We start from the raw sequence: 17,465 nt of genomic DNA, 5'->3' as shown, positions 1-17,465 counted from the left end.
GCTAACCATTTACAAGTGATGGCCTGTCCCCAGGATAGACCATCACTATCTTTTTGGTGGCGGTTGAATGCCCTGCACCCCAGCCAGTTAGCTGTTCTCCAGTAGCTCTGGTGATGTAACTCACCACCAGAACTAAACATCTCCATCCATCGTGTAGTAGACGAAGATGTGAATAGGAGAAAAGTTGCCATAACCAGCTCTGTCCACTACACAACAGATTAAAGGGCTGAACCAGGACTAATCCCTATTTTCACCCAGGCAGCCCCTCTGACATGAGCATTGGAGCATATTATGCTCCGATGATATCCCTTGTCTCTGCTAGGTGGAGGCTTCCGACTAGCATTCTTGCTGTTGATGTCACCGTTTTACAGGCAAGGGCAGCGCTAAAGCCCACCCATAAGTGATGCTGACATCTCCGGGCTCACGACTAGGCCGAAGCCTCCGCCTAGCTTTACCCATTGATTCAGCGCTGGGCAAAGGAGTGTATCAGAGGGCCTATCTGGGTGACAACAGGGATATTTCCGGATTCAGAACTCTTTTAGGCTGTGTAGTTCCATCGCTGGAGCTACTGCATAAGAGCTGATCCTTGGGGGTGCTGGATGTCAGACACCCGCCAATCATTTAATGGTGACCTATCCTGAGGATAGACCATCCCTTGCAAAGGGCTGGAAGACCTCTCTAAGCTACCTACTGCTTAGTCAATCGTACGCAACGCAAAGTAGAAACGGTGCGGTGTAATCGCTCTATTAGCACTTGCCTAAAAGACGCAGAAACAGAAGTATTGTAGAAGTATTTATTAGAAATCGCTCTGCTCTGTCCTGGAGCCTCTGCCACAGTCCACTCATTTACATCTGATTATATTATTAAGCTGCTGATTGATTTCTGTAGCGGCTGTGTTGCTTGTATGGCTTCATGAGCCATGTATCCTGACAGATCCCTGACAGCAGAGGAAAGTTGGAGGCTGAATTTCCTCATCTGCACCCTGCTCCAGACTCCTATGCTGCCTCGCCTACTTATCATCTCAGCACTGCTCTTGCTTTTCGCAGCCTTTGGGGGTAACCGTCCGGCCCCAGGCCCTGTTAGTGGTGCAGCCCGCAGAGGATTCTGCAGCCCCTGACAGCCGGCTCCAGCCTGTCCACTGGCTAACAGCGTTTCCTGATTTCTCTCCATAAGGCTCCACTGCACACTTATCCTCTATTAAAGAAGCTTTGTGCTGCATGCAGCCATTAGCACTACGAGAAAAGGAGAAATACACATACAGTTGGCTTTGACAGGCATGAGGGAGGATATTGTATTCTCCTGGTGGGTTCTGCAATTGCTGTGTATATAGTTCGTATTATTATGTTTTATATTGCTAAGTATTTTGCTATATGGCCGTTACCAGGGTTGCAAACTGTCTAGAAATTCCGGGACAGTCAGTAAAAGTAAGGCACTTTTTTCTAGCATCCATGAAAAATTAGTTGTGACTGTAATCTTATATTTTTTTTTGGAGGCTTTTGGTAATTATGCATGTCATCGTGATAGTAATTGTCATAATTTTCAGAATTATACTGAAAGCTGCTAATACATTCATATCAGTATATTGCTCTATAGACAGGTAGTAAATATAATCTTCATTATTTAATGTGGTTTTCCAATTTGTTCCTAAAAAATATTCACGGTCTGTGATTTTTAATAGAGATGAGCGAAGGGAGTTTTGGATGCTACATCCGAAGTCACTTCGCTAAAATATTAGTTATAACACTGTACAGAGATTTGTCTCTGTACAGTATTAGAATGTATGGGCTCCGATGAGCCGAAGTAAGTTATTCACGAAGTTGCATGAGGTAATTGAGTATTATAGTGAAAAAACACTTCAAAATTTGGAACCCAATTCGACTTCAGTTCTGAGTTCCAAGGTTTTTCACTGTAATAATCAATTAACAAAGTTATTTAACAAAGTCTCGCGCAACTTTGTGAATAAGTTACTTTGGCTCATCGGAGCCCATATATTCTAATACTGTACTGAGACCTATCTCCATACAGTATTACCATATTTTTTGCTTTATAAGACGCACCCCCCCCCTAAAGTTAGGGTAAAATCGCAGTGCGTCTTATAAAGCGAATGGTGGGATTCGCCGGCTGCTCGTCCATGTCCAGCCAGCAGCCTGTGCCACAGAGCCCCGAGTTGACCTGAGGGGAGCCGTCCTCACAGCGCCCCGTCCTCCTCCCCCTTCATCCAGCTACCTTCTATAGCTTCACTCTCCCCCGGTGCTGCGGGTGGCACCGCATGGCATGTCGGGGGATGTAGTCCATGCTCCTGGCAGAAAGATCTGGCTATGTAGCTCGATAAACTACAGTTCACAAAAGTCGCTGCTGTAGTGTTGGAAAATGGCAGAGTGTTCGGTGTGGGGATAAAGGAGCCGAGGAAGCGGCGGCTGCGTGAGTACAATGCTTCCCCAGGGCTTCTCCCAAGAGAAGGGTGTGTGGCCTGAGGCCCGGTCCCTGCCCTATTCCGGCGGGAGGGTGATCAGGTTGGGCGATGGTGACTGGAAAGTTCATACCTTGTACGGGGGTTGAGCTGTCACCCCGTCCTCAGTTTGGTCACGAGACGGCTCTGCCCTCACATGCAGTGTAACAGGAACTACCAGCAGCAGCAGACTGTCCCCATGTATACACGTTATGTACATAGCCATGTGTACCCCTGTGTACGTACAATATGTGCAGTGTCATATGAATCAAAACACTGCACCCCCGATCTGTAATATACATACATGTCACTGCATCCCCTGTAACGTACACACATATGCCACTGCATCCCCTGTAATGTACACACATATTTCACTGCACCCCCTGTAATGTACTCAGCCGGCGCGTGACGTCACTCATTCGGTCATGCTCCTCCCACTTCATTAATTAAGCTGGCAGGAGCATCACTGACTGAGTGAGTGATGCTACCCTGCTGGCCTGACCACTGCTTTGAGTTTTCTGTGAATCATCCACAGATCCCCCCCATAACAGTGCGTCATCCACAGATCCCCCATAAAAGTGCATCATCCATAGATCCCCCCATTACAGTGCATCATCCACAGATCCCCCCATAACAATGCAAACAGTGCATCATCCACAGACCACCATTAGTTCAAACCCCACCAAAAGCACACCTTTTGGTTCAAATTTTTTTTTCTTATTTTCCTCCTCAAAAATCTAGGTGCGTCTTATCATCAGGTGCGTCTTATAAAGCAAAAAATACGGTATAACAACTTTTTCAGCAAAGCGGCTTTGAATGTAGCATCCGAAACTTGCTTCGCTCATCTCTAATTTTTAAATAAGTGGTCCAGAAAAGGTTGTTAACCCTGGCCCTTACTACAAGTAGGAAATGCAGGAAAAATGGTTGGCAAGGAACAGGGCTAACCACTCTGTTCCTCCCCTCTTGTTAGGAGTCAGCTAGTCATTCTTCCTGCGAGGAGGGGGAGTTCCAGAGAAGCTTGAGTGTGGAGAGAAAGCACATGTCTTGGCTCCTGCTCCTGTGAATGATTCTCCATAGAAAACTTTGAACATCCTCAAGTAAAGCCTTGAAAAAATATACCATGAAGTGAAGAGACAGATGGAGTAACAGCTCCATCATCCTTAATGGTGCCAGAAGATTGCACTTAAAATCAGCTGCAACTGAATGTATTTGAAGTTCTATGTTGCACCAAGTAAAATAGACTTTATTCTGTTTAATTTTAATTGTGGCATCATTCTTTAATACTACGTTCCCACTGCAACGATCTCCAGGAACTAATGGCCTGAGGGAGTACACTGTGACACAACACTTTATCTGGGCCACTACTACTCCCATCCTCAGCATCAGCTCCTCCAGGGCTCGCTGCACTTGTCAAGTGTGCCATTTCAAATTCTTAGACAATACTCCTCAACTGTTTTTATACAGTCATGAAAAAAAAAGTCCACTCTCTTTTGGTTTTACGCATCAGGACATAATAAAGAAACATCTGATCCTTAGAAGGTCTTAAAATTAGGTAAGTACAACTTCAGATGAACTGCAGCACACAATACATTCCACCATGTAATCAGTTATTCCACAAAAATGATGCCAAAATGGAAAAGCCATGAGTATAAAACTAAGTACATCTCAGGAATCCACAGCTTATACAAATACCTAGAGAGAGATGCATTGTCCAGGGGGTACTTTTTCTCATTACGGAGAGCACCTAGTACGCAGAGTGCACAGCATACAGCAGGAGTGCCTTTTAGCTTTTTAAACATGCTTATGTAGCAAAACTAGGAAAATAGCAAAGCCAGACTCACATCTACAACTAGCTCTTTCAGGGGGAAAAAAAGCCCTTTATCAGAGCAAAGCAGATATGAACAGCTTTTTTAGTTTTAATGCCTTGGGAGGACCTCTGAGTGGGTACTATTTCTATTATGGAGACAAGTTAATATACATATAGGAATGATTGGGCACACCTAAGATACTTGGAGACCAATTTATTAAGGTTGTTAAAATAGTTAATTGATAAAAGACAGTAGTAGAATAAAATGGTAGGAATAAAAGCAGCAGTACGAGTTTGGCAGTGCTATTAATGTATAAAACTGTCACGTAATAAAATAAGATTAGATGCGTGTGTGACCGAAAGGAGGCTCAGAGTAATGCCTGCCCGGCAGTACCAGTGATTATGAGCCTCGTTGCGACCACAGTGGACAGTAAATGTGAATATTCCAATAACAGTCAATAAAATTAAAATTAAAATTAAAAATGCCGGGTGGGTAAAACCTATATAAATATAAATGTATATATCAAAAGTCCGGATGTACTAGGTCGGGATCCTTCTGGTATTGGCACCCGCTAACAGCAGCAAAAGAGTGTTTAAAAGAGGTTGCAGGGTTTAAAGTCAAGGTTTCTCTGTCTCTGACCCGGCGGCGTCCCGCTTACAGTCAGAGAATAATCCTGTGATGAGACAACAAGTGGTTCACAGTCTTACCAGTGTTGGAGGGTTCTCCAGATTCGGAGATACCTCGGCCGTCTATCGAAACCTTCCTTCAGTCTTTGCCTTTGTAATGAGATGGATCCAGCGGTAGCTTGAGTGCGTCACTTCTGTGATTGCTGCACGCGTCCCGCTTGTTTGGCTCCAAAGCTGCCGGGTTTTCCAGGCTTGGTTTCAGATCGGCTCCGTTCGGTACACTGGCTCAGAGTGGTCTTCAAATTAGTTGGATGCGGTGCACTCGCATAAGATTGGGGGGTCAGACCAGACGCGTTTCGGGGCTATGATGTCCCCTTCCTCAGTGGGACATCATAGCCCCGAAACGCGTCTGGTCTGACCCCCCAATCTTATGCGAGTGCACCGCATCCAACTAATTTGAAGACCACTCTGAGCCAGTGTACCGAACGGAGCCGATCTGAAACCAAGCCTGGAAAACCCGGCAGCTTTGGAGCCAAACAAGCGGGACGCGTGCAGCAATCACAGAAGTGACGCACTCAAGCTACCGCTGGATCCATCTCATTACAAAGGCAAAGACTGAAGGAAGGTTTCGATAGACGGCCGAGGTATCTCCGAATCTGGAGAACCCTCCAACACTGGTAAGACTGTGAACCACTTGTTGTCTCATCACGGGATTATTCTCTGACTGTAAGCGGGACGCCGCCGGGTCAGAGACAGAGAAACCTTGACTTTAAACCCTGCAACCTCTTTTAAACACTCTTTTGCTGCTGTTAGCGGGTGCCAATACCAGAAGGATCCCGACCTAGTACATCCGGACTTTTGATATATACATTTATATTTATATAGGTTTTACCCACCCGGCATTTTTAATTTTAATTTTAATTTTATTGACTGTTATTGGAATATTCACATTTACTGTCCACTGTGGTCGCAACGAGGCTCATAATCACTGGTACTGCCGGGCAGGCATTACTCTGAGCCTCCTTTCGGTCACACACGCATCTAATCTTATTTTATTACGTGACAGTTTTATATATTAATAGCACTGCCAAACTCGTACTGCTGCTTTTATTCCTACCATTTTATTCTACTACTGTCTTTTATCAATTAACTATTTTAACAACCTTAATAAATTGGTCTCCAAGTATCTTAGGTGTGCCCAATCATTCCTATATATACTTTTGCTTTTTAACAGTGGGGTGACGCTGTAAGTTTGAGAGCACCCTTTTTTGGTGTATCAGCCACCCTGTGCATCCAACTAACCTACTCTTTCGAAGTTAATATACATGATGACTATTGTAGGCTACACAACTCTCCTCCTCTGGGAAAAATATATGCAAATGATCATGTCTATCATCTGCTGGCATCAGATAAGCTTAGAAAAGCTAATTTGAATATCTTTACCAGAAACCCAGAGAGGCATTGCCTGGCCTACAATACTGTACATACTCCGAATACTAGGCATTCTCCATAATGAGAAAGAGTAACCCCCCCACCCCCCCCCCCCACCCCCGACAATGTATCTCTCCACTCTCTTGTCCTAATAATTTTCTGTATGAATTTATCAGTAAATATGTACATACTATGAGTTGTTATGGGTGCTGTAATATCAATAATGTCTTTTTTAAATTAAATAAATAAATATTTTTAGCACCACTATGAGATTTGAACATTAAATTGTTTGATCACTGCAGTAGTACATTGCAATACTCCCATACATAGTAGACCTAGGGGTTTAACTATCTTGGCTATATAGTCATGAAAAGCTAAACATTTTAGGATTTTCACATCTGCAATTCTCAGATCTGTTATCATGCTGCATCATTACTAGGCTGTAGGTTTTATTAGCTTATTAACGCTTTCTGAAACAACCCACGTTGACAATAAAAGTTAAACTTACAGTAAGTAAAATCTTACACCTTTGTGGAAATTCAGCAGAATATGCCATAAATGTCTGATAGATGTGGGTCCCATCTCTAAGACCTACATGTCTCTTGAATAGGAAGCGGTAGGGATTCTCCATGACCCAAGGATCATGGCGGACAATAAATGGAAGCTGTCAATTGAATAGGAGTCGCATAAACAGCCAAGCGCACATGCTGAGCTAACTCCCGTAGAAGTGAATAGAGAGCATCGCCCAGATGCTCGCCCACCACTCCTGTTTTCTGTGACAATATCAGCAAACAGTGACCACCTAACCATATGGAATAGGAGATAAAGGGACCCACATTCTGGAGATAGGGGCAGGTTCCAGAAGTGGAACTTGCATCTATCAGAAGTTTGGGGCATTTTACAGAGGTATATCTGTAAAGAATAAATCAAGGCAACTGGACGTACTGTAGATTTTCTTGAAAACGTTTCACTCGTTCTTCCAACTAGCTTTCTGAATTTTGAGTGATTGTACACAAATTCTGGGAATAAATATGTAACTGAATCCACATCTGGTAATTATACCCAGCATTGGGTCAAAGGTGTTGATTCCATTATCCTAATTGGAGTCAGTAGGTGATAAAGACTTCCCAGAAAAAGGTGTCAAGACAGCATTATACGTGGCAGACAATAGATGTCTAACCCCCTCACCTCTATTCAAGCTTGGCTTCTCCATTTTTACGTAGAAGGCCTCCTTCACGCCTCGTTTGTACCAATCGGCCTCCTAATCCAAAACATGTACTTGACTGTCTTCAAAGGTGTGACCTGTTCCTTTTAGATGTAAGTACACGGCTGAATCTTGACCAGAGGTTTTGGCTCTTCTATGCTGAGCCATACGATGATGTAGTTGTTGTTTTGTTTTGCCGATATACAGTTCTGAGCATTCCTGAAGGAGGCCATCTACGTAAAAATGGAGAAGTGAAGCTTGAATAGAGGTGGGGGGGTTAGACATCTATTGTCTGCCACGTATAATGCTGTCTTGACACCTTTTTTCTGGGAAGTCTTTATCACCTACTGACTCCAATTAGGATAATGGAATCAACACCTTTGACCCGATGCTGGGTATAATTACCAGATGTGGATTCAGTTACATATTTATTCCCAGAATTTTTGTACAATCACTCAGAATTGAGAAAGCTCGTTGGAAGAACGAGTGAAACGTTTTCAAGAAAATCTACAGTACGTCCAGTTGCCTTAATTTATTCTTTACAGATATATACCATGACCTGGATAAATGAGACCCTTCACATACATTTTACAGAGGTGGTCATCTGTTCTGTACTAAATGTATTGAGAAAAAAAAAAAAAATTCTATATAGATAATTGTGCAAGACTTCTCCATTGTGAAATTAGAATACCGGTCTGAACGGTTATTATTTTTCATGCTGATTTTAAATTAATGTATTCACTCATGTTGCATTGCAGGTTATGTTCCCGATGGTGACTAATCCCCTTTATGCTTGACTTGAGGATAACCGTACAGTCAGTACTGATGTTCCTTCAAGACGTTATTGTGCACAGACCTACAATTTTCAATAATACATACTGAAAAGAACCTGGAGATGACAGCACATGGGGGGAGAGTACAATTGAGTACCACGCACAGATTTTCTTCTCAATGTCAATCAGGGAGACATAAAGGAATGCGTCAAGAAACATGCAGAAAGTATTTGCATTTTCGGAAACTCGTACTAGAAATTGGTTTCAGAAATATTGGAATTCCCTGCTGTTTCATCTATAATATAAGCAATACCTTCATGTCTGGTATTCTCCATCTTCTTTATTATATCTCAATTATATGGATGTGTTAGTAGAGAAGAGACATGAATGAAGAAACGCTCCAGCTAATGCATCACTTATATTCTCACCATAAAAGCCACTTAAAATGTGTACTATATAAAAACAATTCTATGCCATAGTGATAATAGAAGAAAATGGAAAGATTTGTACATGCTCAGCCAGTTCTCCATTCAGAGAAGCTGTGAGAATGGGGTTGAGAACCCCTGTTCTTGAGATATGGGTCCCATTGGTTATGTCATAAATATCCAAAATAGAAATACTCTTTAAAAACAGGACTCCTATATTAAGAATATATTCAGTAATAAAGTCAGTATGCAATTAAGGCTACTTCCACACTAGCGGCACGGACCTCCAGCAGGCTGTTCCGTCAGGTGAACAGCCTGCCAGATCTGTCATGCCGCTAGTGACGTGTGCCCCCGGACTGCCGCTCCGTCCCCTTTGACTATAATGGGGCAGAGGCAGAGTTCCGGCAAGGCACGGCAGCGCACGGCGAGAGGCTGACGGAATTAATGTAGGACAGCATAACTCTATAGCTCCCTCTAGTGGTGGATGCAGGCAACAACTAATAATAAAATCAGTATGCAGTAAGATACTAAGCTCTCTCTTTTCTTACTCTGACACTGTGAATGGAACCAGATTATCTAGAGCAGCATTGTTTGGCCCTATACAGACATTGTTAAAAGGTGGGCACCCGTTTTAAAGTTACTTTGAACTATATTGGTTTCACCATAATATTATTGCACTGTTGACTGCTAATTCCACATGGTACCAGAAAATTCACATTACTTACAGTGTGGGCTCTCCCTTGCTCCAGCTTTTAGAAGAGTCCTTGCAATAGGCACATTGTTTGTCATGATGGCAATATCCAAGGGAGTTAGTCCTTCACTATTGGGAGTATTTAGGTCCAGTTCTTCAGCTGTGTATTGGTAAAGAAGAATCTGAACAGCCTCCAGGTCCTGCTGCTCAACTGCCTCGAACACAGCTTCATTGCACTGGAAGTTCTGTTGCAAAAAAAAAAAAAAAAAGAGCAGTCATACAATGCACTGACTTAAATTTGGTTAAAGACTTCAATGTCTCATCAAACCAATTCAATACAGTATCAGGACAAGTCACACAACCACTGGGTTGGCACATATAAACACGTATAGAATAGACATCTGACTATAGAATAGACATAGAACTGACTATAGAATAGTCATGTTTTAAAAAGCTGTCATGACACACATATCAGCCCAGAAGGAGATGTGACAAAGAGCATAGTTGTCTGGGGCACATTTTCAGAAAACAATAGACAACCTATACTTTAGCCTATATGAATGGCATAGGGGTTTTGATGAAAAAATGGCCACGGCAGTTTCCCTTTAAACCCTTAATTTCCTGTTACAACTTTGGCGATTCTACCATGTGCTAAACATTACAAATTAAAATGTCATAGACCTCTTGAAAGGAATGTCAAAATCTTGTGTTCAAACAAGATTTCTAAAATAAGGAAATGATTTTAGAAAATTTCAGATTGAACAGATTGCAGCTTTTTGACATCCAGAAAACAAAGATCTAATTAAGGGCAAAATTACGGGGATTTTTTTTTTTTGCTATTACCCAAAAAGCCCAACACTGAGTAGGGTAAACCACTGACCCAAATTTACTTATGTGAGTGCACTTAGACATTGCTGTAAGCTGCTCCAACATTGATGCATTTTTGGAGCATCTTGTAGATTTAGAGAAGTCCTCCGCCTAGCTTGCCAATAGAGCGTGACTGGTCATAAAAAAGGGGTGGCTTTGTGGTAAATGGAGTGTGACCTAAAATGCACCAAAATCGCACCACAATTCTGGTGTAAAATGATGTCACAAAATAGACTAACCTGTAATTGGTATAAAATTTGACACATTTATCATCCAGCCTGAGCCTCGTGATAGATCTGGTGTAGGTCATCATCCAGCCTGTCTAGGTTTACGCCATTTAAAGGATTAGCAAATGCTGCAAATAAAAAAGTTCTTTCTGATGCCATTAAGTTGCAACTCCCTCTAGCGGTAGCTTCAGGTAAGGAACATTGTACTGTTCCTTGGATTGTTTTGTTAAAGGGGGAATCTACCTTTAGGAATATTTTGGCCAGACTTGTTTCCAGACCTGGAAGGAAGCATAATTGCCTGCTCCCCACAGCAAGGTTCTGACTTTGGTCCCACACTGCTATGCTCTAGTCCACTTGTCAGTATCCAGTTTGAAAGGAATTGCATGTGCCCCTGCAACCAATGACGTGCCCTCAGTGCATCACATGACTTACCTGAATTACCTGAATAAACCCAAGCAGGGTGATTTTTTGATTGCCTAGGTTGCTCTAACTGTAAACAACCATTTCCGTCAGGGCTGTTTACTTTGAATAATGTGTCAGGGTGCATACTTGATTGCTGCTCCATTCAAACTCCACCAAGCTGGAGTCTTGTGGCTGGCCATAACTGGGGAAGGAGGTTTACTATTCTGAAAATCAAACACCCGCCAATCTGGAATTTATTATCTATCCAGAGTTTACCTATAAATGAGTTTCTGGCTTCCTTGTGGTTGTATGTGTTTCATTGCCATAGATATCCACTTTTATGTTAATATAGATCTTTATACTGATATCCTATCCTGTGTTTCTGTCTTTTTTATTGTACCTCGTTCTAAGCAAATCACCATTCACACCATTATGTTATGCTTTGAATCAAATATATATGGGGATAACGCTGAAAAGACTGAGTTCTATCATGTCTAACCTTCTATGAAGTAGATGACAATTACTCAACTTCAGATAAGACTCTGGGTCAATGTCCCATCTCCAGAAATCTAGTATCTATAACCTACCGTATAATATTATTACTTTACAAAAGGCATCCAGGTCCCTCTAGAACTTGAGTCAACCATCATCACCCCCTCTGACAGAGAGCTCCATAATCTCACTCCTCTTACAGTAAAGAATCTGATTCTAAGTCTTTCCTCTAGAAGTAGAGGCTGTCTTCTTGTCATGGTTACACTGTACTGGTCATTCAAATATCTGTAAATTGCAATTAGATCTCCATCTTCTTTCCGAACTGAGTAACCCCAGTAATGAAAGGGTTTAAGGCTACCTGTCTTATTGAAGATGCTAAGACGTATGAGTTCTTCCTTTAGAATTACCCTTTAGATCCACTTCTAGCTTTGGATCAAAATCTGCACCAGAAACTGCATGTTTGATTCCAGCCTTTCTATTTTGTGCTAAATGAAGTTTGTAATCATCTTCAATGTGGTTAAACATTGTGTCTGCATTTCTCTTCAGCCATGCCTCGGCAATCACAGTAATTGATTTAGTATCATCATTCGAAACCTTTATTGTTTCCTTTCTTTGGGCATAAATCAGAAATAATTAGGTTTGTATACTGTAGCCTTAAACCACAGTAGTAGTCAGGCCCATCTGTTTCTATATTTAACCTGGAGTACTTTCCAGATAAGGTTTTCGACATTGGAAGATCCTGAATCACAATTTGTTAATGGTCTTGAACATGTATAAACTATGAGCCAACAATGTCATGGCAACTTTAAAGTAATGAGCAGAACATGTGCAGACCATGCTAAACTGTAACCCAACCTACAGATACGCTGTTCTGAATTTCCTTCCTCCCATAGATGAGTGGGTATAAACTATACAAGCGCCATATGACACAACAAAGAACAAAGGAGGCAAAGTCAACGATGTAGAAAGAGGGGAAGACGCACAAAGACTTCATACTCTCTTGGTATGCATGTGTTCAGGTGCTATTTACTGGAAATGTATCTACTAAAGTCATTCTTTAGGGACTCCTTCATGATTAGGCAACTTTCAGTGTAATATTAATGGATTTTTTGCATTTTAGGTAGAGATAAGTTTATTTTCCAAAATTCATTTCAGTTCCGATTCGGTTGTATCAGCTGTCATATTTGATCAGGTCCAAAAAAATTCTGTCAGAATTGAAACTACCTCAATTGCCCAGAAAAGTCGTGTATGACACTTTGAGGTTGAGGACTGAATCCAAGCCCTTTCAAGCTCTTTACCTCCAAAACAGCATTAGTAACGTCAAAGTGACAGAGACACTTATGAGTAAATGGAGTCGGTAGTGACAAACAGCCTGTTAATAATACCCTGCACTGTTTTTTTTTTTTTATGAAAAAAGGGCCAAAAATTATCCCTGTTTGGTGGAAGATATCTTCTGGATTTACTGGAAACCAAAGTTTTGGGAAATTATTTTTTTTTTGGCTTTATGATGGTGTTCACAAAACCTTATCAATAGGCCATCAGATGTCAAGGAAAATTGTTTAAAAAAACTCACAGCAGAAAAAAAGCATTACCTTATAACTCAAAGGGGTGGTGCATGCACTATATTGATGAACTATCCTTAGGATAGGTCAATAATATCTGATCGGTGGGCGTCCAACACCCGGCACCTCCACTGATCAGGCAGGTTTCATGCATTCAGGTCATCAATATATAGTGCCTGCAGCACCCCCTTAACTTTTATTATAAGTGAAAATAAAAAATCCCAAATGCTGAGTACCCCAATAATACAAATCCCTAAAATCACCCTGGGTGCCTCTACCTAAAGCGGAATATATGTCCGGATTAGGGGGAACACACTGTCTTTGGTACTTTCTCTTGAACACCCTAAACTATATCCATTGAGGTGTACCAAACTAAATAGGAACAGTAATGGGACCATCTATACCTATCAGGGTTGGAATCTTGCTATACTAAACTCCCTACTTGGTCTGCTGGTAGGTTTGCCAGGTTCCTGATCTTCTCAGTTGCCGCTGTTAAGATGACAACAATGTGGGCAGCAATGTATGGGCCAGTGCCAATGATGCTCACCCTCTTACTTATATTAGTCACCAGGGAGGAAATGATGTAAATGCTCTCTACTGTGACTACGTGAGTGGTCATATGGGAGTGAGTCCAATGCTGGATTGTGGGTGGACGTGATGTATCTGCCCACAACACAACTTGCAGACGGAAGTAATGAAGCAAAGGCCTTACCACTCATGTCTACCTTTCTCTTTCTGTTAAATTGACCCTTCTGTCCACCCCCCCCTTACTGATAAGTATCATGCCCTTCTATATATGTACAGTATGTGCAACAGACGAGGGCCTACCAGGCGTCCCTTAAAGTGAAGGCGGGACCTGTTAGTGACGACACTTGATGCAGCGGGTGGTTGCCAGCATCTGGGGGATCCTTGCCCCTTAGAAGGTTTTTACAATATATGTCCCTCTTACAGAGCAAGTTGGAGTGACGCCAGTTGCGGTTAAGCAACGAGGACATGAAGTCCCCTTTGTAGATGGTAGTGTGGGCACCCAGATGTAGGATTTCCAGAGTGGTGTAGAGTGACCTACAATCTCCCTGAAGGTGTTGAATGCAAGTGTCACAGTGCTCCTACCTGGATATTCTTGAATCCCAGATGTGGTTGTCTGAAGCAGTGCAAAAGGGGATTGTTGAACTTGGGGGAGGACAGAATAATTGGAGTCCAGTCTTTGATTAACATTGAACACAGCTTTACTTGAATAAATTGTAATCCAAACAGTTTCCAGACTTTATCTTGGTCATCAGCAGGTATTGGCTTAACTTCAGGCAAACACTTCTACAACAATCTCAACTTTGCTATGCTAGCTTTCTCAGCTCTGCAATGCTAACTGGATTAAATATGAACTTTTCCTCTTCTGCTGGAACTTAGCTTAGCTGTAGTCTGTCTCTTACTTTATCTTTATTCCTAGGAACTTCTTTTCTGGCTTTAAGCTTACTCAGCCTGGATATTAGGCAATGCAAGCCCAGGAGGGGACATGCATGTAGACTTCACAGGCAGGGTCTGTCCGGCAGGGACGAGGCCTGCTGCTTCCCCAAGCAGGGGGAAATCTACACACACATTTTGTAGGACATGACAATAAATACATATGATGACACAGGATGCACCAATAAAGATAATAGGGGGCCCAAAATAGGTGCTAATGCCACTCTAGGGTATTACATATGGTGGTCAGGGTTGAACAGGGGTTCCTTGGACCCACCAGAGGAAATTATTCTTGGGGCCCAACCCCCGTATCTTCATTAATGTCTAATAGGGCTCCAAAGGCAGCTCCAAAAGTATTTTTTTCCTGGACTTTTGGGGCCCATTATGGGATACAAGTCTGGGCCCCACCAGAGGTCCGATGCTGATGGCAGTTACCTTATAATCTTCTTTTTCTACCTGGTGGGTTAGTAATCTGTACTTTATAATGATTTTGGTCTTGGTGTAACAGAAATCAGCTCTCCACGCATTGATGTCCAGCTGAGCCTGTTATAGACTTGTGTTTATAGCAGTCTAGAAAGGGATCACTTGTTCAAACTAGAATACAACCTATTACAAAAAATCTATGTAGTTATGCCATACCTGTTTCTGGCAAAGCTGGGTGACATTCTATATGCTTGCTATTACAAAGACCACAGTGGTCGTCAGTCACCTTTCCTAGAGTCCTGAAAAGCAAATCCACCCAGTTACTTGTAACTAACGCTCCACCACTACAGGGCTATGCAGCTTTGGTATACCCCTACAGAAGTGGAGACACCCCTGCCAAAGCTATAACAGCAGCAATACTGGTTGTTCCTTAACATATATATATATATATATATATATATATATATATATATATATATATGTAATACCTGTCAATATAGATTATAGCTTTTTTGTGTACTGGTGGTTTAAGTATTTGGGTTAGAAAATGAAGAGTGAAGTCTATGTCTCCGGTCACAGTAACCATATTGTTCCTGCCAGTATCATAATATGCGCCCTGTGCTGCAGATATCACATAGGTGCACTGTTCTACATGCCGCGACAAGGGGCTTATTGCTGCAGGACACAGGCCGGCATTGTACTGGTACGTGAACAATCTACAGACACCCTGCAAGTCTGCACATAAAGGGTGGCTTTTGTTATACCTGGGATATTCACGGCCAGATTATTTCCCCAGTATTATACCTGAAAAAGATGGATCAAGTGGGACATTGCAGACAGTAGTCCTTTACGGCCACCGTAAATGCTCCCATGAGGGCTGCCACCAGGCGTTCTGAGACTCTTGAATATTAAATCTGACCAGGTAGATAAGCATACAGCTCCAAAATTAACAGATATGTAAAGTAGCAGCAAAGTGGATGAGATTTTAAAATGCTGCGTAAAAAAATCCATGCAGAATCTGCACATAAATTGAGGTGCATTACTGATCATGTTAATTCCAAATCTCTGGATTTCGTCAGTAGATTTCTCCCTTTAAGGCCTCATGCACACGACAGTTTTTTTTTAAGGTCCGCAAAAACGGGGTCCGTAGCTCCGTGATCCGTGACCGTTTTTTTCGTCCGTGGGTCTTCCTTGATTTTTGGAGGATCCACGGACATGAAAAATGAAAAATAAATCTAAGTCAAGTTTGCCATTGAAATGATAGGAAAAAAAAAACGGACACGGATCACGGACGCGGATGACAATATTGTGTGCATCCGTGAGTTTTCACGGACCCATTGACTTGAATGGGTCCGTGAACTGTTGGCCGTGAAAAAAATAGGACAGGTCATATTTTTTTCACGGCCAGGAAACACGGATCATGGATGCGGCTGCCAAACGGTGCATTTTCCGATTTTTCCACGGACCCATTGAAAGTCAATGGGTCCGCGAAAAAAAAACTGAAAACGGCACAACGGCCGATTCACACAACGGTCGTGTGCATGAGGCCTAAAACAAATCCGCAGGACATCTGCATTAAACTCTGTGTCAAAATTGTCAGTAATTTTTTGCAGCAAAATATTGCTTTAAGGATATGCTGACACGGCCTAAATATATATCATGAGGATCTAACATGTATTTGAAGGAGAATCCATGGCTGAAATTTGAGGCTGACACTTGGATTTCTGCAGCTCGCATGTTGCAGATCCTAACACAGATTCAGCCCCATTGAATGGGGCAAATCTGTATGTGGACACCTTCTGTGGTTTTCACGTGGTTTTCATGAGGAAACTACAGCAAGAGTGGACAGGCTCATTTCTGTCTTCTGCAATATGGATTTCAAATCCATGTTCAAAACATTGGACAGTTATGTTAGGCAGTTTATACCTTGGATTTTGGAACAGAAAATGTGACAAAATCTGCAGCAAAAAATGCTGGATGTCCATAGTCAATACTTCTGATAACTCTATATTTAAAGGGGTTATCCAACCCCTATAATGATTCACCTAATGTCTGGGCCCCTCATGTAGATTATACTTACCCCATTCTGCGACACCCATGTTGCTCCTGATCCCTGCACGGCCACCACTGCATCTCCCCATTGACTGGATCAAAACATCCTGAAATGGGGATGTCAGCCAATAGCTGGCATTCACAGGACTAGCCTCCCTAGCATCATGGGTGATGCTAGGAAGGCTTGTCCCTGTCGTGGCCTACTATTGGCTGACCTGCCCCCCGTCACTGGATGTTTTGATCTGCGTGACAGGGAGATGCAGCGACGGCCGTGCAGGGATCAGGAGCGATGCAGATGCCAAGGAGTGGGGTAAATACAGTGGTCCCTCAATATACAATATTAATTGGTTCCAAGAGAACCATTGTATGTTGAAACAATTGTAACTTGAGTAATTGGTTCCAAAGCCCCAAAATGTCATCCAAGATAAGAGAAAATTAAGATTTAAGAAAAATAAGCAGATAACACAGACAGATAAGACAAGTCCTTACATATAACAGTCATTAATGGCTGCTACCAAGCAACTAATACAGCTATTTTACCAGAAAAGTGACCTTGATTGGTTGGATCTGAGTCA

At 42.2% G+C, this 17,465-nt stretch overlaps 1 protein-coding gene across 1 annotated transcript in view; it reads right to left on the bottom strand.

Moving 5' to 3' along the window:
- The window catches only part of ANKFN1 (ankyrin repeat and fibronectin type III domain containing 1), a 475,518-nt gene that overhangs the window by 447,553 nt on the left and 10,500 nt on the right, over positions 1-17,465 (bottom strand). The window contains exon 2 of the mRNA XM_044299903.1: positions 9,442-9,652. Within this exon, the coding sequence (XP_044155838.1) occupies positions 9,442-9,652 (211 nt within the window). The remainder of the gene's footprint in view (positions 1-9,441; positions 9,653-17,465) is intronic.

The sequence above is a fragment of the Bufo gargarizans genome, chromosome 6 (genome assembly GCF_014858855.1).
Source record: "Bufo gargarizans isolate SCDJY-AF-19 chromosome 6, ASM1485885v1, whole genome shotgun sequence".
Lineage (NCBI taxonomy): Eukaryota > Metazoa > Chordata > Amphibia > Anura > Bufonidae > Bufo > Bufo gargarizans.
This window is presented reverse-complemented; position numbering and strand designations above follow the sequence as displayed.